The sequence below is a fragment of the Chiloscyllium plagiosum genome, unplaced genomic scaffold, assembly GCF_037043375.1.
Source record: "Chiloscyllium plagiosum isolate Xiang-an unplaced genomic scaffold, Cpla_swu_hap1 HiC_scaffold_12, whole genome shotgun sequence".
NCBI classification, from domain to species: Eukaryota; Metazoa; Chordata; class Chondrichthyes; order Orectolobiformes; family Hemiscylliidae; genus Chiloscyllium; species Chiloscyllium plagiosum.
Genome location: NW_028270150.1, coordinates 42,039,794 through 42,061,927, shown reverse-complemented (window position 1 = coordinate 42,061,927; position 22,134 = coordinate 42,039,794). Strand labels below are relative to the sequence as shown.

The 22,134-nt window shown below is 38.0% G+C and overlaps 1 protein-coding gene across 2 annotated transcripts in view; it reads left to right on the top strand.

The window, feature by feature from the left end:
• Positions 1–22,134, top strand: part of LOC122555251 (suppressor of tumorigenicity 14 protein homolog) — a 142,078-nt gene that overhangs the window by 35,775 nt on the left and 84,169 nt on the right. For both annotated transcript variants that reach the window (XM_087992711.1, XM_043701043.2), the window contains exons 5-9: positions 1,444–1,640; positions 4,003–4,041; positions 8,867–9,053; positions 16,351–16,490; positions 20,434–20,531. In XM_087992711.1, coding sequence (XP_087848837.1) covers positions 1,444–1,640; positions 4,003–4,041; positions 8,867–9,053; positions 16,351–16,490; positions 20,434–20,531 — 661 coding nt within the window. The remainder of the gene's footprint in view (positions 1–1,443; positions 1,641–4,002; positions 4,042–8,866; positions 9,054–16,350; positions 16,491–20,433; positions 20,532–22,134) is intronic.

Genomic DNA, 22,134 nt, shown 5'->3' with positions numbered 1-22,134 from the left:
AACAGGCAAGGACTACTCCACTGGAAAATGTTGACATTCAATCAGCATTGCAAGATTTGAAATCAAATGGTTTAATTTGGAAAGAATCTTCATTGAAGACGAGGCTCTCAAATAAAATCCCAATTGCATCCAGAAGTGATCACAACTTGTTAAACTTGGGGAAGCAGGCATAAGCATCAAATGCAACTTCTGAAATGCTATGATATAAACAAAAACTTTCTCCCAAAACCATTCCTCACTTTTCCATTTTATTTGGCAAACTACCATTTTGATCATTCTCTGTGTGTCTGTGTCGACACTGCTTGAGTGACCAACCCTGGAGGGAAGTCAAGATGTTTTGTCAAATGGGCAGATTGTGGGAGAGAGCTGATTTTTCATTTTGTTGGAAATGGACTTCACTGGCTGGCCAGCACTTATTGTCTGTGTCTAGTCACCCTTGAGAAGGAATCTTTCAAAACAATTGTTTAACAGTATCAAATACATGAGTTGTCTTAAAAAGTGTTTTCACAAATACCAGTGTTACTCAATGTTTTCCACAACTTAACCACCCTCACACTGACTGAAAACCTTTTGAGAAATTAATAAATTATCGATGCAAATGTTTGAGAAGGTGGTGACAAGCTGCCTTTTTGAACCAAGGATTGAGTCACCACCTCTTCCCCCACCACGTCTAGGACCCTTCCTTCCCATCCACCATCTCTGACAAGGTACATGTACAATGCTTTCCTCATGTCCAGGCTCAAGTCCCTTCTTCATTTCATTTTAGGGTGATTGATTTAAATAAATCTCTCTTGGATGTTAAACTATCATTGCGTGAATACTTCAGAATGTCACAATTGAGGGAAAACAAAGTGATGTCAAAATTTTCCAGTTGGGAAGGCCATGGAAAGAGTTAGACAAAAGACATAGAGCCAGGAGCTAACTTAGGTCAGTGCCAAATGGTTTGATGAGTAAGAGAAATTTGGTGCATCACAGGCTGTGGAGAATGAGGCTTTGGACAAGCTGCAATTTATAGGGTTTGACTAAAACCACAGTTGACATTTTACCTTCATTCTGCAAAAATATTTATTTACAGTTAATTAAGGACACTTGGGCAAACAGCTATTCTGATTTGTCCTGTACAGAAAAATCTGAGAATTTTTATTCTAACAAGTATTTACTGCACTTTTTATGTATTATTTAGTCATTAACTTTTTTATGCTTTAGAATTCTGCACATCTTTAAGGAATCTTTCAAAACAATTGTTTAAAAGTATCAAATACATGCGTTGTCTTGAAAAGTGCTTTAACAATACCATTATTACTCAAGCTTAATGTTTTCCACAAGTAAACCACCCTCACACTGGCTGAAAACTTCTTGAGACACAATAGATTATCAATGCAAATATTTTGGTTTCTTGCAGTTGGGTTTCTAATGGAATTTAATATTTATGTTCTTTCACAGTGAAGGAAGTGTTTTAACTTACTTCATGATTACATTCTCTGTGGGGAGAAATAGACTTCTGGAGGACAATAAAGTCCTACATGCAGTTGATGTGATTAAAGTATTGAATAACTACATGAGGAAAACAACTGAATCAAGCACTACAATGGAGTTTTTGGAAAAGTTTCATGTAGACATTAATTCTATTAACATTTATGGTATGATCGTTTTCTTGTCAATAATAGTTCTCATAAGTAGAGTTGAGATGTCAGTTATTGATTGTCAATGTATTTGTTCGCGGTATGTAATCAGATCCATATATCTCTGTTTGAAATCAGCACAAGATTTAAAAAAAAAACACAAGTCAGTGTCATATACTAACTGTGTTAGGTTCTTCTTCCAGTCTCTCTTGTCTGAGAATGGAGATAGAACATAGAAAAGTACAGCACAGAACAGGCCCTTTGGCCCACGATGTTGTGCCTAGGTTCAATCCTAATGTAAAATATAATAACTTAACCTCAACTCACTGCTATCCATGTGCATGTCCAGCAGTCACTTAAATGTCCCTAATGACTCTGCTTCCACCACCACCACTGGCAACGCATTCCATCCTTTCACAACTCTCTGCATAAGTAAAGAACCTACCTCTGATGTCTCCTCTATACCTTTCCCCTAATATCTTAAAACTATGACCCCTCGTACCCGTCAATCCTGCCCTGGGGAAAAGTCTCTGGCTATTGACTCTATCTATTCCTCTCATTATCTTGTATACCCCGATCAGGTCTCCTCTCTTCCTCCTTCTCTCCAGAGAGAAAGATCTGAGCTTTTTCAACCTTTCTTCATAAGCCTAGCCCTCCAGTCCAGACAGCATCCTGGTAACCTTCTTTGCACCCTCTCTAAAGCCTCTGTATCTTTCCTACAGTAGGGCGACCAGAACTGGACACAATATTCCAAGTGTGGTCTCACCAGGGACTTGTAGAGCTGCAGCAAAATCTCGGGGCTCTTAAACTCGGTCCCCCTATTAATGAAAGCCAAAACACCATATGCTTTCTTAACAACCCTATCCACTTGGGTGGCAACTTTGAGGGATCTATGTACTTGCACACCCAGATCCCTCTGTTCCTCCCCACTGCCAAGAATCCTGTCTTTAATCCTATGTCAGCATTCGAGTTCGACCTTCCAAAATGCATCATTTCGCATTTATCCAGGTTGAACTCTATCTGACATTTTTCAGTCCAGCTCTGCATCCTATCTGTGTCGCGCTGCAGCCTGCAGTAGCCCTTGATACTATTGACAGCACCTCCAATCTTTGTGTCATCTGCAAATTTACGAACCACCCCTCAACCTCCTCGTCCAAGTCATTTATAAAAACTACAAAAAGTAGAGGCCCAAGAACAGAGCCCTGTGGGACCCCACTGAACACTGACCTCCAGGCAGAATACTTTCCATCTACAACCACTCTCTGCCTTCTGTCAGCCAACCAATTCTGAATCCAGATAGCCAAATCTCCCTGTATCCCATACTTCCTGAATTTATGAATGAGCCTACCATGGGGAACCTTATCAAATACCTTGCTGAAGTCCATATACACCACATCCACACTGCTCGACCTTCGTCGACCTGTCTTGTCACCTCCTCAAATAACTCAATAAGATTTGTGAGGCATGACCTGCCCCTCATAAAGCCATGCTGACTGCCTTTTTTCATGCTATGCTTTGCCAAATAGTTATAGATCCTGTCCCTCAGAATTCTTTGCAAAACTTTGCTGACCACATACGTAAGACTGACTGGTCTGTAATTGCCAGGGATTTCCCTATTACCCTTCTTGAAAAGAAGAACAACATTCGCTTCCCTCCAATCCTCCGGTACGAGTTCCATGGAGAGTGAGGAAGCAAAGTCTTCGCCAGCAGCTTAGCAACCTCCTTTCCTGCTTCCCGGAGCAGCCTAGGAAAAATCTGGTATGGCCCTGGGGACTTATCAATCTTAATGTTTTTCAAAATTTCCAGCACATCAACTTCATCAATCTTGATCTGGTCAAACCTGTATCCCAGCTCTTCAAAGTTCTCATTCACAACAAGGTCCCTTTCCTTAGAGAAAACTGAAGCAAAATATTCATTTAGGGCTTCCCCTATCTGCTCAGACTCCACACACAAGTTCCCTATGCTATCCCTGATCGGCCCTTCCTTTTCCCTGTTAAAACTTGAGTTGTGTTGTGATCTTGCTTTAGAATGTATCACTTTAAAGGAATATTTTTTCTTCCTAGTTAATGACAGTATAACAATGACAGTATTTAACAATGAAGTGATTAGTTTGTTAGCTATCCAGTCTGAAGCTTACTTTTAATTTTTTTATAAAAGAGAGCCTGAGAGTTACAGTTTTCAGAGATCCACATGTTTTCAATGTTTTCACAGCTGCATGTTCCTGGCTATTTTAATGGTTGTGTTTGATACAATATGCAATGCTATAAACCTCATAACCTTGCTCATAATAACTATATTTATAAGTGTTCATTCATTTTGAGTACATTGGAATATTTTGAAATTTGTTGCTAATGCTTTTCCTTCTATTACCCTGTTATAGAAACAGAAAGTGAGGAGCATTCTCTCTTCTCGGAAGAAGGTAAAACATTTTTAAAATAATTAAGTTGTAAGCAACTTTTCGTTCTGCTGCTGAGGCTTGTGTCAGTAGACAATACTGAACTGGCATGATGTTGGTTTTAGAATCTGTTTACACAACAGTGAATGCAACTCGAAAGTTTCAAATTGACAATTATGAATGGAATGCAGTTTAATATTTTGCTATTTCAAGAAATACAACATGAAAATAATTTGTTTGAAATAAATTCCGAATACTATCTGATGAAAAAACAATCCCTGCTCAATCTCTCCCACAACAAAATAGCTATTTATAGGAAATTATCTCTATTTTGCAAGCAATACGTTGACTTGTTTGATAGAAGACAATTTAGTATCAGTGTCTTAGTACAATACTTTTTACAGTCCTTTAATCAATCTCCTTGTAGCTGATCCACTTAAGATTTGGTGCTTCATAATGTGTGAAAGGATCTATTCAGCAAGTAGAACATTATGAATGCTGTGCAGGGCTGTACATGGTGATATTAGTTCACAATATATCTTTGACGCCAGTGACTACTCATAATATATTCCATTATTAGATACTGTTTAAATTGTACATTGATGATTATCTGTTTATATTGGGAAGAACAGATAATCATCATAGCTCTACAAATTTGAGAAAGCATAGTTCATTAGAAGAGAATTATTATGAAAAAAGTGCTCTAACAGGCTTTCATGAAATTTCAGATATTATTAACTAGGCACTAAAAAATTATCTCTTTGCATCACAACATATAATGCACAATTTGCAACAATCATGGATGCCAGTCAAATTATTTAAACATTGAAACAACATAATCAATGAAAAGCCATTGCATGGTGCCAGTATTTTCAGTGCCGTGGACATCAATTGATTCCAAAATTGATTCCAGCCACACTGCATGTGCATTTTCTGATGTAAGCCCCAATGTTTGGTTGTTTGTAATTATGGGCATGAGGACTGCCTGTCAGCAGTAAGCAGACTGAGGAAACTGGATAATCATTTGAAGAGAAAGCATTTGCATGGTGATGAGGATTGGGCCAGAGAATGGGACCAGCTGAGTTACTTTTCCAGAGAGTCAACATGAATATGATAAGCTGAATGGTCTCCTTTTGTTCCATAACATTGTATGATGCTATGTTACTGTATTGTACTCAAGTATGAGTGAAATTGATGAATAGAAAATCATTGTGACTGGTACTCTTCTTTGGGACAGCATCTGTTTCAGCCACTCACCTTCTTTCTTTCTAAGTTAAAGTCACACAACACCAGGTTATAGTCCAACATGTTTAATTGGAAGCACTAGCTTTCAGAGCAATGCTCCTTCATCAGGTGGGTGTCCTGACCACCTGATGAAGGAGCACCGCTCTGAAAGCTAGTGCTTCCAATTAAACCTGTTGGACTATAACCTGGTGTTGTGTGATTTTTGACTTTATTAACCCCAGTCTAACACTGGCATCTCGAAATCTTTCCTGTAGGCACTGATCACAATGAATTCTACCAGCTAGCACTTCAAAGATACATAAAAGCTTAAAGATGCTGTGTCCTTTGCCTAGTAAGAATGTTAGTTGTGAGGAGGAAACAAATTGATATAGCAAGGTTAAGTGAGTGTCCAAACATTTTACAGTTGGACTATAAAATGGAAAAAGGTGAGGCTTCCCATATCGGGAGAAGGAAGAGAAAAGCCGAGTATTATTTAAATAGTGAGAGAGTGCAGAATGCTACAGTACTGAGAGACCTTGGTGTACTTGTAGATGAATCACAAAAAGTCAGCATGCGGATACAACTGATATTCAGAAAGCAAGTGCAACATTGACCTTTATTGCAAGGGGATGGAGTATAAAATTTTGCTGCAACTGTGAAGGGAGTTAGAGAGCCTGCCTCTAGAGTACTGTGTACAGTTTTGGTCTCCTTAATTAAGGAAGGATCTACTTTTAGTGGAAGCAGTTCTGTGAAAGTTCATTAGGTTGAATGCTGAGGCGCAAGCATTGTCTTTTGAGGAAAGGTTGACTAGGTTGGGTATATATTTTTGTATCGAGCAAACTATATGGTAAATAGAAAAGTCTGGGGAAAATTGATGTACAGAGAGATCAGGGTGTTCAGGTCCACTGTACCCTGAAGGTGGCAACACAGGTTGATAGAGTGGTCAAGAAGGAATACAACATGCTTTCCTTCATCAGACAGGGTACTGAGTACAAAAGTTGGCAGGTCATGTTCCAGTTGTATAGGACTTTGGTTCAGCCATACTTGGAGTACTACGTACAGTTCTGGTCGTCACATTACCAAAAGCATGTGGATGCTTTGGAGATGGTGCAGAGGAGGTTCACCAGGATGTCGCCTGGTATGGAGGACGCTAGCCATGAAATAAGATTGAGTAGATTAGGATTATTTTTATTAGAAAGATGGAGGTTGAGGGGGGACTGAATTGAGGTCTACAAAATCATGAGAGGTATAGACAGGGTGGATAGCAAGAAGCCTTTTCTTAGAGAGGGGGACTCAATTACTAGAGGTCACAAGTTCAAGGTGAGAGAGGAAAATTTTAAGGGAAATGTACATAGAAACTTCCTTACGCAGCGGGTGGTGGGTGCCTGGAACGCGTTGCCAGCGACGAAGTAGAGGTGGGCACGATAGCATCGTTTAAGATGTATCTAGACAGATACATGAATGGACAGGGAGCAGAGGGATACAGATCCTTAGAAAATAGACAATAGATTTAGTTAAAGGATCTGGATTGGTGCGGGCTTGGAGGGCCAAAGGGCCTGTTCCTGTGCTGTAATTTTCTTTGTTCATTGTTCTTTGTGTTATGATTCTGAAGGAGTTTGAAAGTGCTGAGATGTTGTTTCACCTCATGGGAGGGACTAGAACTACAGTTTAAACATAGGGGTTTTTCTCTTTAAGATGAAGATGAGGCAGACTTTCTGCTCTGAAGATTGGTCATTACTGTTTGGAATGCTTTCCACTAGCTCACAGTGGAGACCGTGTCATTAAATATACTCAACTCTCAGTCAGGTTTTTGATTGATAGGAGAGAACAGGGCTCTGGCGTAGGCAGACAGGTGGAGTTAAGTCCCAAATCAGGTGAATCATGATCTTACTGAGTCAAATGGAGACTGCTGTTCCTAATTCTTATCTTATGAGCTAACCAATATTTCCAATGTTGCAGAGTGAGTGAATAAGTGACAAAATGTGTATGCCTGTGTCTAAAATCAAGATGAATTATGAAGTTAGACTTCATTGGAAGGCTTTTTACTGGGCACACCTTTGAAAATGCCATTGCAATGAGAGCTCCTATTGTAGTATGTGCTACATGATAAGCATAAATCTGTAAGGCTGTCTCACTTTATTATATTTCAAAGCAATCAATATGTAACAGATTTCAGAGAAAACTCTTGCATCATGTATGTTTTGCCCTTATATTTATAAATCGGAAACATTGGAGAACTGTATATTGACAGAATTTGACCCAAAAATAGTTCTATTCATTCCTGGATTGCATTGTTGGTTTCATAGTTGACACTACCTTTTCCAAGACATGTCACACTGTGGAACTCCAGATTTTGCTTTTGCCTCCAGATGCAGCATTGGTTCCACAGCAGGGTTTAAAATGGAACATTTTTAGTGCTGCTGTCGAGCCATCCCAGGTTGTGCAGCTTGCACACTTAACATAAGTGCAGATGCAGCCTCTACGTATGTACAACCCACCTTTTCTTAGCACCATCTTCCAATGTGTCTTTGTACAAAATCAGTTACTGCAAAGGGCCAGTCAGAAAACTTGTTACTCTGTTCTTGTCTCCTTTATGCTTAAAGTAAAAAAAAATCAGCTCAACTGAGAATCCCTGAAGTGCAAGAACAGTTGCGCAACAATAGGTTTCCTTTCTTTCTTAAAAAAAATGAGAGAGATACATGACACTGCAAAGTTTGCGTTTTGTTCAATCTACTGTCTTTATTAGGGATGTAATTACTGAATCTATGAAGGAAATCTGCCAAAGTTCTAAAAGCAATGGAGATAAGAACAATTTACCAAAAGGTTTGCAATAAAGGCAGGTAATGAAAAGGACAAAACAAAACTCAAAATGAGCAAAACGAAAGGTGAAAATTAAGTTAACTCAGATGCTTGATGAAAAAGGCAGAATGTGTTGACCTAAACAAGCAGTGTGTTCATGCTGTGATATTTCCCAAAATCAATTTTTCCACTTAATATAATGGGGGACATGAAGAAATAAGATTTGTAGATAATGTAAAACAAGCTGCATGGGAAAGTGGCAAGATGGTTTTGAAAATAATAGACCAACAAGCAGCTGTATTTGGCAAGAGAAGATTAATTGCCTTCGATATTCTAATGACTGAGATTGGATCATCTTTTGAGACAGCTACAGTTTGACTTGAATTCTATATTCTAGTTGAGGGCAAATTCCAAATTGTAACTGAAATTAAAAACAATCTTAGAATTGTTGTGAAACTTGCATCAATTTGGATACAAAGCAGATTAATCTGGCAGGAATCTATATCAGGCTATGTCCACCATCACTCCCTATGCAGCATATTGTTGTCAACTTTCTGCATAGTAACCTTTCCATTATGTTAACCAAGTTTAAAATAGTTTATTTATGGAGATGTATGAAATATTCATAACATCCAGGAAACATCTCAAAACCATCTATACAGATTAAATTTATAAGTTCCACCCTTTCACTGGCATCCAAGCATACTTCATGTTCCAGTCATTACTGAAACAGTATTTCCCAATGATCTGCTGTTGTAACAAAGAACAATGGGTCTTTCAGTTTTGTTCCAACATTAAGTTCTGATGATCTTATCTCACCCCTCAGCATGTCCTGTGACTGATAGAAGAATCCAGTGGCATAAAGCGTCATCATGTCGTTGGGAGATGAGAGCGCCTGAAAACCATTTATTGCAAATCACGATTCGGAAATATTTTATGAATGATGATTGCAGCCTGAGTTACATTGCACTTTACGATTCATTGGTGCCTGGAAAACAGAAACTAATCATCAGGTAGGGGAAAGCAGGACTTTGGAAATGAAATCTACTCTACAGGAACAGTACAATTCAGGTAGCACTCGATGTGGGGACCAGAAAATATATGTTGAAAACATGAGCAATTAAGCACATTGGGATGCAGGTCTCTTGTTTTCTTCTTGCAAAGGTTCTCCCCTGTGTTGTCCTCCAGTTGATGAGGGTTTTAAAGGGCAATGGTCATCACCTGGAAGGAAGGAAAATCTTGTAGGTACAGTGGCATTTTTTGAAATGATCATACTTTTGTAATATACGAGGATCACTTTCAAAGTACCCCTGTTATAGGATTTTATGCAAGATGATGAAGAATATCAAGAGGCATGCCAGGTAGATCAAACCTGACTGTGTGGACGTAATGCAGATATTTGACACCTGTTAATCTGCATGCTCAATCTCATTGTGATCACAACTATTTTGTGATTTTGTCTCCTTCTAGATGACCAAAGGAATCATCTCGTGTACTGGCAGATTTACTATTTAATTAATGAATGGGTGGTTCTTTCACTTCTCTTCCCAGTAATGTGCCACATGCATACCCAGTTTAAGCATAAGGTTTGATTTTGGAAAATATCAGGATCCATTCCTGACATTGTATTAATGAGCATTATCAATGTGACTTTCACTACGTGCATCTTTTGTATCTGTGCTGATAATGAGAACCTGCATTTGAATACCACAATTTACAATATTAACATATCCTATAGTGTTTTGCAGCCAATAATTATGTTGCCAGTAACCATACACTATTGAGTCTTGTGTAAATCTTTGACTGAACTCCTTTCATTTCACATGAAATAATAGTTGGTGACTTGAAATTCAATACATTTACTTTCTAATCATACTTTGTGTAGTCTACGATTTGACCAACTGGAAATCTCCAGCAGCCAGAATTTCTGAGAGCTGATTACTTCAAGTGCTCAGACTGTAATTGGAAGGCATGTTTCTATGGAGAAAGCCCACTTGCCAATCAATCAGCACTTTTCTCTCCTTTTGTACAACTATAAGTTGCCTTCACTTTGGTATTTCTTGCAAATTGTCTTGACGAATGCATGACCAAAAACTTACACAAAATGTTTTCTTTTCAGCAATACTCAAATTCTGTACTGTCAAACAACTATTTGTAGGACAAAAAAGTAATAGAATTAAATCAGGAGAGTGAAATGATCAGGAATAATGACAAAGTTTGTGCTGTGACAACTCATTATGGAAAGCATCCACCAAATCAATAGAAACAGCATTTGTCAAAGTTCACTTGGGGATGAATTTTTTCTCAACAGATTTAGAAGAAATTTGAGGAAATCCACTCACTGATCCCAAACATTCTGCACTTGTTGATATTTTTTCATTATGAGATTAGCATTGAGCTTTGTTTTGGTAAATAATGACTAATTGAAATGAGAATAAATGTTTACTAGTACAGAACTGAAATATTGTGAAATGGACACAAGAAGCTGAAGTTTTTAGTCTTGCACTCATCAGAACTGCAAGAAACAGCATTGAAGCAAGGGACACCATTTTGTACACACTGAGAAGAGGGTGCTGATTGGTTGGGTCATCATTGGCATGGAGATGCAGCAAGAACAGAATAGCAGTCAATCTTAATTCTCAGGCCAGGCAGGTAGATTCTGATTGGTCAGGGCATTGCCATAGTGATGCAACAGAGTTTAGCTCTCCACTTGACTCCTTTTTGTTTTGAAAAATATGCAGTTGTTGCCCACACTGAATTAGTGGCTTGCTAGGTTATCTCAGAAAACACGTTAGAGTCTGCATTGCTGTGGATCCAGAATCTCATATAGGTATTGATGGCAGATTTCCATCCCTAAAGAGCATGAGCAAACCAGAGCACAGTTTTGACAAATGAAAATAATTACATGGTCACATGGCTTTTAACTCCCAATTTAGTTTATTAAATTCAAATTTTAGCATCTGCCACGATGTTGTATTAATACCCATATATCTAGACATTAGTCTGGAACCCTGGATTGCTCATACTGTGATATTACCGCTATACCACTGCCTTCTCCACTGACAATCTACCTCAGTATCAAGTTCAGAACATCACTCACTGTATACAATGACATTTATTTTCCATTTGTAGCACCAGTTACCTTGTGGCCTGAGTGAGTTTGCCACTTTTGTGCCAAATTCGAGCTGTGAACCTATGCCACTTGAGAATTAGATTGACACTGCCCCCTAGCCATTCCCTGTAGGTTCCTTTTAGCCAGAAAATGGAGGACACTATCAGCAATCAGCCTGTGTTCATATGGCTGTGCTATAGGTAAACTGGAGGCTTCTTAGACTGGATGCAAAGAGGGAAAGTTTAATCTTTTTCTCACAACCTTACCCAACCCTCTCATTAATGTGCATTAAAGAAACTAAAATAGACATTTAATTGGCATCAGAGAAAGATGACATGTTAAAACAAAGATGTTGCCAGTTGTTGCTAAAAGTGTTTTTTCTTCATGTAGTCTGTTGGCACCAAAGCTCACCAAGATGCAATCAAATGCTTGTGAATATGTGTTAGTCACAAAGGCAGGCTATTAGGACAAAATAGAAATGAATTGTATTTTCCTAATGGCCTAATACTTTCTGCAATGATATAAGTATGTGATAAGAATTGTTCTGGAACAGCTTGTCTATAACCCAAAGCAATTCCATTTTTATTAAACAAATTGAATCCAACAAGATTTTTTTAAAAATGTGAAAGCAGTGTTCAAGGTTCCATTTTAACCCATAACTATTTTCAATGCTTAATATTATATTTTGCGTTCTAAAATGCATGCTAATAATTTGCAGACATCCTTGTTCAATATTTGAACCAGCTTAATATAGACTAAGTCAACCAAGATATCTTTGATGATTTTTCAACTTTACATTAATTGGGGATATTGCCCAAATGTCAGATATAGCCCCAAAACTTTCTGGTTTTAATAATAAAGAAATTATTGTACCTCACTATACTACTGAGAAGAACTTGTCTAAGTCTTAGAGTCTATAAGGGGCACCGTTTGAATGCAAAAACATGATTAATAAACTTTTCCGCTGATTTGAAGTAAATCTTGTTCAAACACAAAATAAACTGGTTTAATGAAAGGACAGAACAAAAAATACGACTTATTTTTGCTCCCTGTCTGTCACCTCTCAAATAAAGAAGTGATTGCAAACATTCTCCCTTTAAAAGTTACAGGGGATAATCTGAGAATGCATACTAGATGTGTACAGACCATGTTCACAGACCATGAAAGCATTAGCCTGTGGGCTTATTCAGCAACAGGTTATTCAAAAACTAGATTTGACTGGTTTTCCATTCTTCTTCTGTGGAAATAAAAGCAATTATTAAAGCTTACTTAATTAACTTCACCTGACCTTTTGCAGCTTTTCGAAATTCAAATGCTGTCAACTTTTCAGTTTAGATTTTTCCATTTCCCTGTCACTTGGTGAACACCAAGGATTTCTTACAGTTTTGGGTGCAAATGTTGGAGCAGTTTGAAAAGTACTGTTTTTTGAACAAAATTTTCAGTTCAGTGGTGTTTGTAAGCGATCACAGCTACAAACAGGTCACATTCAGAAAATTGTAATAGTGTCCATAAAATGTCTGGGTTGGAAGATGTAAGGCCTCTTTCAGCTGATGGCAATTTGCACTTGAACCCTCCACTTCTGGGCTATCTCTCATAAATGCAATGTTTTTTTTCAGCCGGTTTATGATCTGCCTCTGCCTCCTGTGCCAAACATGCCTGTGAGGCGGTGAGTGGGGCAGAGTTTATATAGATCACAAGGATTCCATATCCCTGTCCACATTACATATTGAAGGGCTTTAGGGAAACTTGAAACTGTATTAATTTGAAGTTGTCTGAAGTCTGTGAACCTTTCTTAGAGTGAGGTTACAGTGAAAAAGGGGTGGATTGCCCTCAGACTGTTTGATTCCTTTGGAATTTGATTTAATAAACAAAAGAAAAAGAATGGTTTGACCAATCTGTGTCTTGAGTGAATTAGGAAGATGTGGCTCTGCCTTTGCAGAATAGATTTGAATGGGCATCACTGGTATTTTCTTTTCAGTCACTGACCCAATCTCTGAGATTTAGAATAGGGGTTTCTGGTATTGAACAAGAGCAGCTGGGACCTGTAATAGTTATGCTATTGGAATGATGCCCAATGAATAGATCAGTATATTTGCACTCCATTGGAAATAGGTAAAGAATATAGATATGTTTCAGAGGATAAAATCTTCTCTATTAGTCTGCAGTGAAAGTTAAAAGTTACAAAACACTAGGTTATAGTCCAACAGGTTTATTTGAATATATGATTAGATTCCCTACAGTGTGGAAACAGGCCCTTTGACCCAAAAAGTCCACACTGGCTTTCTGAAGAGTAACCCACCCAGACCCATTTCCTTCTGACTAATGCATCTGACACTATGGGCAATTTAGCATGGCCAATTCACCTGACCTACACATTGTTGGACTGTGGGAGGAAACCCATGCAGACACAGGGAGAATGCACAAACTCTGCACAAACAGTTGCCCAAGGCTAGAATTGAACCTGGGTCCCATGAGGCAGCAGTGCTAACCACTGAGCCACCATGCCACCCACTTGGAAGCACTAGCTTATGGAGTGCTGCTCCTTCATCAAGTAGTATGAGGGGCATTAATGCTGTGAAGTGAAACAATTTCCATTTTTGTTTGCAGAGGTAGGAACAAATATACTATATTTTCTTCATTCACAGAGAGTGAATGTTGTTTCGCCCAGAGCCCTGTGAGTCCAGGTGGTTTAGGGACACCCATGATGCTATTAAGAAGAGAATTCCAGGATGTTAGTTCAATCTCAGTGAAAGAATAGCAAAATCATGCCAAATTAAAAATGTGTGTATTTTGGAAGGCGATCTGTTGGTGTTATTCACATCTGACTGCTTCCTTTGCTATGCTAGCTGCCCTGGCACACAGGAAGTAATGCCCAAGGAACAGGAATGGCTGGAAGGTGCTACACTCTCCAAAAGGTATACCCTGAAAGACCCAGCTCCTAGAGGGACACCTACCAAGACAGGGTATTGCTAATGTATGCCTTGCTGATTGTATGAGCACGTCCTGCCTTTAGATGCGACAGTGACAATAGTCCTGAACTACCTTGTCACTGGCTCATTTTAGGGAGTGGCTGTATACCTGAGTAGCAACTTTCAAAACGTCACCAATCACAGCATCATGTCAATGACAGATGTACTGTATGAGATGTCAGTACAATACTCTGAATTCCAAACTGACAGAACCACTCAAGCTCAGAGGAATGTGGACTTTTCCTCCTTGGCAAGATTTCTTTGGGTGCAGGGTGTGACCATCTGCAGGTGCAGACAAGAACTCAAGCCAGTTGCCTTTCTCCTGAGGCAATTTCGGGTGCTGCCAGGGAGACTGTTTGGATTATTGCTAAGGATGAGGGTTATCTATTTAAGTAATTACTGTTAATACCTTTGCGTAGTGACTGCTGCCATCACAGAACCTCTGCCACCATTGGTCAGTTCATTGGTCTCCTGACAATATGGTTCCATGCCTTGACAGTTGTGTGCTATGACCCAGTTCATTCCCTTGAGGGTTTCTCACATGGTGGTGGTATGTTCTGCTCTGCAAAATGTGACCTGTTAGACAGATGAAAGATGCAGAGGAATGGCCCATATCCATAGGAGGAGGAAGACATGATGGACTTCAGTGACTTCCAGAGGTTTAATGTGAACATCAAGGCAAGTTGGCAGGGTAGCTCAGGTTGCACTGATACAGGCACATTTCTCTTGAGGGAAAGGCATTCTGGATGGTATTCGCTTTGTACCAACCTTTCCTCTAAGAAGGACCACCATCTAGCATCTGTCATGTAGAGAGGTGTTCTGTTTCCTGACAATGCCTGGAAGACATATCACTTTTAGCCACACAAAAAGAGCTATCTTATGTGTGACTTATGAGCTTTGCAGCTATGCCCAGCTGATCTTAGTTCTCTAAAGAGCGTGCTCATAACTAGCCCTGTCTCCTCCTGTACAAAGTGAAGTGCTGGCTACCATGTGAAATCTATTTTAAATTCATTTCAGGCTCCATCATGGTATGTATTTCTGTGCTGTTTGTAGTGTGCTTGACTATTATGACTGTGGTGCCTCACGTGACTCCTCCTCCTCTGAAGGTGATGTAACACTCATTTCCATTTGTGCTTTTTTCATTTTTCCCCCGTCACTTGCTTAAACTCCAGTGCATTTCCAGCTATTTCCAATTCTGATGACAGGTAATGGAGGTGAAAAGTTAACTCAATTTCCCTTTCCTCAGCCTCTGCCAAACATGCTATTTCTAGCATTCTCTGTTTTTATTTTAGGCTTTCAATATCCACCATACTTGTTCTTGAACATTTTTTTATCTTGTTCATTGCAATGTAACTTAGTTCTTTTAATCTTCTGATAAAACTATTTGTTTTGCATTTATAAATTGGACTACTAAGTAGGTTTAATTCCATCAAATTATAAGTATATTGATGTTCACTCGTGCATTTTCAATAATTTTCACGTTGTTCAAAACTCACTTCATGGCTGAGGGGAAGGCTTTGTATGTCATCAAGTTAATGAGGTCTGGAAATGGTTCTGATTCATTTGAGTTGTTTTGAAATAATTTGTTAGTTTTGTTTGTGTTCAAAGAGGAGAATTATCTTGATGTACCAATTCTGAATAATATATTCTACTTTCGGTTGCACAGTCACTGTAAACAATAAGCCAGTTTTCAAGTACAATCTCATCAAGCAGGTTGGAGCAATTCCATGTCAATACCAACTGACAATTTAGTTGCATTTAGCTGAATGCTGGCTTTGTAGGATTAATAAGAACCGGATAAACACACAATACGGCAACCTAATTTGGTTTATCTTATGCTGAGATAATTTCAGAAAGATTGCAGTATCTGCAGTGTATTATTTAGCTAAATGCAAAAGTCTCTTCTGATACACAGGTGATTTGTTGCCCATAAAGTCCAAAATAAACAAGTACTTTTGAAACAGGAGATTATTTTCTTCTGAAGCTTGAGGTATTTGCTGCCCCCCAGCTTACATCAAAGGTATTAAAATCTCAGAATAATTTCTGATCATATTCTTTCTTTGTAGTTTTTGAAGTGACTTGATATTATTACAAGAACAATTAACCATTTTTATTGTTTTAGAAATGACATGTGTAAATTAGAATTATATTGAAATAAAAGCTTTTAATCTCTAACGATATATAGAACCAGCTTTACACAATATTCAAAGTTGTATCTTTATTTGACAGGATTTGTTCCAGCAACCAACTCTTTCCTTTGCAGACATTCACTGTGACATCATCAGGGAATGTGATGTTGGCTATATTCTTTTCACAACCTCAAAATATGAATCAATTTGAAGCAACAGTACAATATATCACAACAACAAGTGAGTGAACATTTTGACTTCCCAGCTGTTAAATTTTATAAACCCCTTACAATCCTATATGGATGTACAAGTTATGTCAACATACTGGTACATAATTAATGTAACCAGTCAATAGAACATTCAACTGAATAACTGTGGACTAGTTAATTTAATGGTAATTATATGTAAACTCTTACAACTCATAGTTCCGGATCAAATGAATAAGCACAGCACAAGAAAGGGACAAGCATTAAAGATTTACTGCAAGTTCACCATGTTCAATAATTTAGGGATTTTTTTAATTAAACAAAAATGCAATAAATTAACGTATTTGGATTTCAAGGAAGCACTCAGAAGGTTTGTCACAGGAGATTTGTTAAAAAAGCAGGTACTAAGTATGAAAGTAAATATTAAAAACATAGTAATGGAAAGACTCAGCTGGAGAGGAAAACAGAGTTAATGTATCAAGTTGATGATCAATAATTTGAGCTTTGAATTCTGATGAAGGTGGCAGAGTTGAAACATGAGCTCTGTTTCTCTCTCATGTGATGAGTATTTCTAATATATTTTGTTTTAATCATTTACAGCATATTGGTGGAGGAAATGCTGCAGCTTAGATAGAAAATTGAAGACAATGGATTTGATGTTAAATGGACGTTTCAGCAATATATTTTTAAGAACATTTTTAAGCTGCACTTATATCTGACTAACATAATTCCTGACCACTTAGGATGAATAGCTTGATGACGAACTTCAGTTAGTCATTTTCTATATTTAAAGCGATTCTACTTGAATGAGACTTGAAGCATTGTCTAAGTGTTTCAGCATCCTAGAAAAATGTGACAGTGGACTATGAGGCAATAGCTCACTTCATTGGGTACTTGGAAATGGTACTGTGAGCTAAATGATTCAGAGTGAGATTCTGTATCCTGCTAGTGGTGGGAGGCATACTGCCACAGACAATAAGAAGGAACGATTGGAAATCATTCAGCACCAGGGGCATAATGCCAGTCACCAAAATACGGTGCTGCAAGAGGTTCAATCATCAAATCAGGACAAGAAAGGTCAGTGGCTTTGCACACCTGCTGGTCCCACCACGGTATGTGTACATGAGCCAGTGACCAGTGCATGAGTCCTGTGATAATGCACTCCCTGCATTACTTTCTACTGGAGGTTTGGAGTTCTTGTGCCTGATGAAAGACATAAATTAAAATAGTTAAGGTGCCATGTCATAAATCTGCATAATATCATATTTCAACAGCTGCTGACAGCAAGTCAAGAGGGTCAGCATTGTACACTGTGTGGATGTTGAATATTGAGTAGTGTTGCCAGGTAGGTTAGAGGCCCTCACTTCTCCATCTCTGTTGGCCAGACACATTCAGCTTGTCTCCATTGTCTCTTACTCCACAGCTGCCTATACAGAAATGGCTGGAAGGCTGTCTCTGTATCTCTGCCTTTCCCTGATGTCCTGTGCCATTTTCTCTGGCAGGACTAGAAAGAGACAAATGAGTGTGACAGATGAAATGTCTTAATGAACAGTATTTAAGGGGTGCCCTAATATCATGATATATCCTGAAGTGGCTTTAACCTTAAGCAACGACTTGTGTATACACTCCTATTTCAAGCTTACCTTATGGTGCACTTATCCTATCTAACTTGGATTGCCTCAATCCCTATTGTCTTAGTTCCATATGATGCCATTTCCTCCTGAGGCACACTGCAAATACTGTTCATTTGTCATGAGGCAGCAGGTTATCAAGCAACCTCATTCCTCTCTCTCAGGAAATAGCTCATTGACTCCTTCTTCCCAGGGATGGTTAATTTGCATGTTGCTTTTAATTCCTTTATAACAGCTTCTCCTTGCCCCTTTCATCTCAAGAAACAATTTATTCCAGGAAGAGTTATTGCTGATTCTTCCAGTCCATGAAGTTATTAAAGTTCTGAAGTTTACATTGATGGATGCATTAATTTCTGCAGTTTGAATCTCTACTCATCTGTCACTAATGTGTTAAAAATCACACACCAGGTTATAGTCCAACAGGTTTATTTGGAAACTTTAGGTTTTTGGAGCATTGCTCCTTCATCAGGTGGTTGTAGAGTATAAGATCGTAAGACACAAAATTTATAGCAAACGTTTACAGTATGTTGCAACTGAAATTATAGATTGAAAAAGACCTGGATTGTTTGTTAAATCTGTCATCTTTTAGACTGACCATGTTGGTTTCAGTTCTTTCATAAGTAAATCTCAAGTTTAAAGTTACATTCTCAATTGAACTTTAACAATAGTGCCATGTCAGCTCAGATAGTGCATTGAAGGTGTGAGGTGCTCTCTGTGCGGCTGTTGTGTGATTTAACTTTGTGCACCCCAGTCCAACACTGGCATTTCCAAATCGTCACTACTGTGGAATGACAAGTGGGTAATGAGAAAATTGCAACTATTGGTGATTTTATTCTGCATCTAAGATTCAAGTTAAAGCTCTATAAGCAACTCCCATGCTAATCTGAAAGTGTGAATCATAAACACTGAACCTCAGAGCAGTGGAAAATGACCTTGAAGCTAATTGTAATTATCTCAAAAGAGAAAAAGCACTCTCAGAACAAGTCCTATGAGCAAAAACATTTCAAAAAATAGATTTAAAGTTTCGGCATTTGGAGGAATTTAAGTGTTGATCAGATTAGAGAAAGATTGTGGCTTGTATGTCTCAAGTCAAGTTGAGATGCAGTTTTGCTTTTGATATCATCGCCAATGAGTTTTCTTTATGTGCAGGTAAATACATCCTGACTAATATGTTACAGTCACTAAATAAGTCACACCTTCATGGAGTTTTATGGAGCTCTGGAGATTTTATGAGTGCTTTGGCATTTAAATTCTGAGTCTATTCTAAGAAAGACATAAATGTGAGTTCAGAGCCCTTGATATGGGGAGCGAGAGTTGTAAGGTGGAGGAATGTTCCTGGGTTTTAGTTATATTGTGGAATGTTATAACTTTCTCAACTAGATGCAGGGAAAAAGCAGTGAGATGGAATGGCATCTTGGAATTGGACTACTGTTTAAAAACAAGATGCCAGAAGAGCAAAGAACTGCTGGACTATTTTCTGAAGAAGATAATTCAGATTGTTTCTTTAACTTTTTTTATTTTCTGGGATTTTTCTAGCATCCTGAAATGATGTTCTCGAAGACTGGGGAGTCCAGAATAGGGGCCAGTCTCAGAAAAGGGATATGCCATTTAGGCCTGAGATGAGGAGGAATTTATTCAGCCAGAGAGAAGTGAACCTCTCAAATTCTCTGTCGCAGCAAGTGTTTGAGGCCAATACATTGAATGTCTTCAAGAAAGAGTTACATAGGGTCCTTGATTTATGAATGTACAACTTACAAATGTGATCTCATGCATGGGCATAATTTTAAAGTACCAATATGCAAAAATTTCCTGAACTTATAACTGGCTATTTTGTATAGTCCTGTGTTATGTTCTGACCTGCGATCGGACCTTAGAGCAGAGCCTGTTTGCAGCACGCCTATAGATATTTTTCTTGCAGCCAAAGGGATCAAGCAATATGGGGATAAAGCAGGAATAGGGTACTGTGTAGGATAATCAACTGTGATCATATCGAACGGGCATAAGCTCAAAGGGCTGAATGGTCTATTCCAACTCTTAATTTCTATGTAATTACCACTTTTACTTTTAGATGAAAATGTGGAGGACAATTTTCTTTTGTTCCAGTGAATTTATAAACATAATGGGTTTATGATTTCACTGCCAAGGATACACACATTTTGTGCCCACAGACATTTCTGGACTTTAAACTAGATAGTTTTTAAAAAACTACTATATCTTTAGTCAGGGGCTTTTAGTCATAGTATAAATTGGAAATTTTGATGTACTTTGGTAGAGATACCCATAAATTATTTTGCATGTCAGTATGATTAAAATGTGTTATTTATTCCTACTCTTTTTGACTTTCAGCCTGTGGTGGAACTATAACAGCCTATAATGGATCACTGGTCTCTCCATTATATCCCAATAACTACCCTCCAAATATCAACTGTGTCTGGACAATTACAGTAAGTCAACTTTAAGATTATAAACTATTTATGTACAAATTATGCATAATTGGAACCCCACCTTCTAACTATAACATTACCATACAACAATATAACTGGTGGTTTGTAGCATTTGTTTTTGCTTTTTGGTAATGAAGGGTTTCAACTGCAGGGCACCTATTTTGTATGGGTTTTATTAACATTGATGTTATCTTTCAATCTTCTGTTTTCTTAGAATTAGACTAAAATATGAAATTGTTCTATCCAAATATACACATAACAGTGACCTGTTTTCTTTATAACTTAAAAAGGAGTTTGCTAGATTTTGAACAAACTGCCTCATATCTAACTCTTCCTTTCAGAGTTGACAAACTGAAACCTATACGTTTGTACGTTCATGCGTCAAGCAACATAAAGTTGCAAATTCAAATTTCTTTTATGTCTATTCATTAGGTATTGAATCTATTATATTTAAGTCAAAGTGCTGCAATTGTTGTGTGGGTGCAGAATACTATGCATCGTTTTTAAAACTTTAACTCTTGAAAGGATACAACGATCATGTCGCATGCCAGAAAATATCAAATGGCCGATTTTGTAAATTGCTGTCCAGTACAGCGTGTTGTAATCTCTGCACAAACACAGTTCCAGAGCCACGTCATGAAGATCTCCAAAAGTGTAGATATGAAATATGCTACTGTGCCAATTCAGTGATTGGTTATAAATTCTACATTAACAAAATTTATTTACTGCAAAACCTCATCTTGGCAGAATGATGTCAGTACTTTATTAATTGTTGTTACACAGATTAAAAATATGGGAAACATTATTTTCATAGAGATTTTGGAACTTCTTTAAAAAGTGCAACATACCACAAAAATATTTGTCCAAACTGTTAAAATCAAACTTTCTTTTACCCAAATGTGGGTAAAACGATCTCGTCACTACCAGGGATGTTTTCAATAGTTAAGGACACTTGCTGTTTAAATTTATATGTTGAATTTCGTGACTTGGAGAGGGTGCCAATGGGACATTGCAAAGAATCAAATGCTTTCAGGGGATTGGATAAGAGATCTGCTTCAGAGAAATTGGTAGAACAATCAAAAGGAGCCGTGTCTAGTTCTCATTGATTTTTATACATATATACACATTCCATTTTTGTAAGTGATTTTTAAAAACTTTCTCCAAGAAAAATTGATTGATGCAATGATTCAAGTATTTACTTTTGCTGCAGATGGATGAGATTCAGAGCCATTCCTGGCTAATGGGATAAATGTCTTTGGTTGCAACATGAAGGAGTTCAATCTAAAATTAGCTTTTCTACTCATTGCTACATTTTTGAAATTCATTTCTGAGTTTTGAACATCATTGGCTAGGCCAGCATTAATTGCCCATTCCTAATTACTCTTGAGCTAATGCCTTGAACCTTTGTAGTCCATATATATGGCACACCGCCAGCACTGTTAGAGAGGAGCGTCCAGGATTTTGACCCAGCAACAATGAAAGAATGGTAATTCCATGTTGGAATAGTGTGTGATTTGTATAGAAACCTGCATGTTATCACATTCCCAATCAATTTCTCCCAGTTGGAAAAGTTTCAGGTTTCGAAGGTGCTGATGAAGGAACC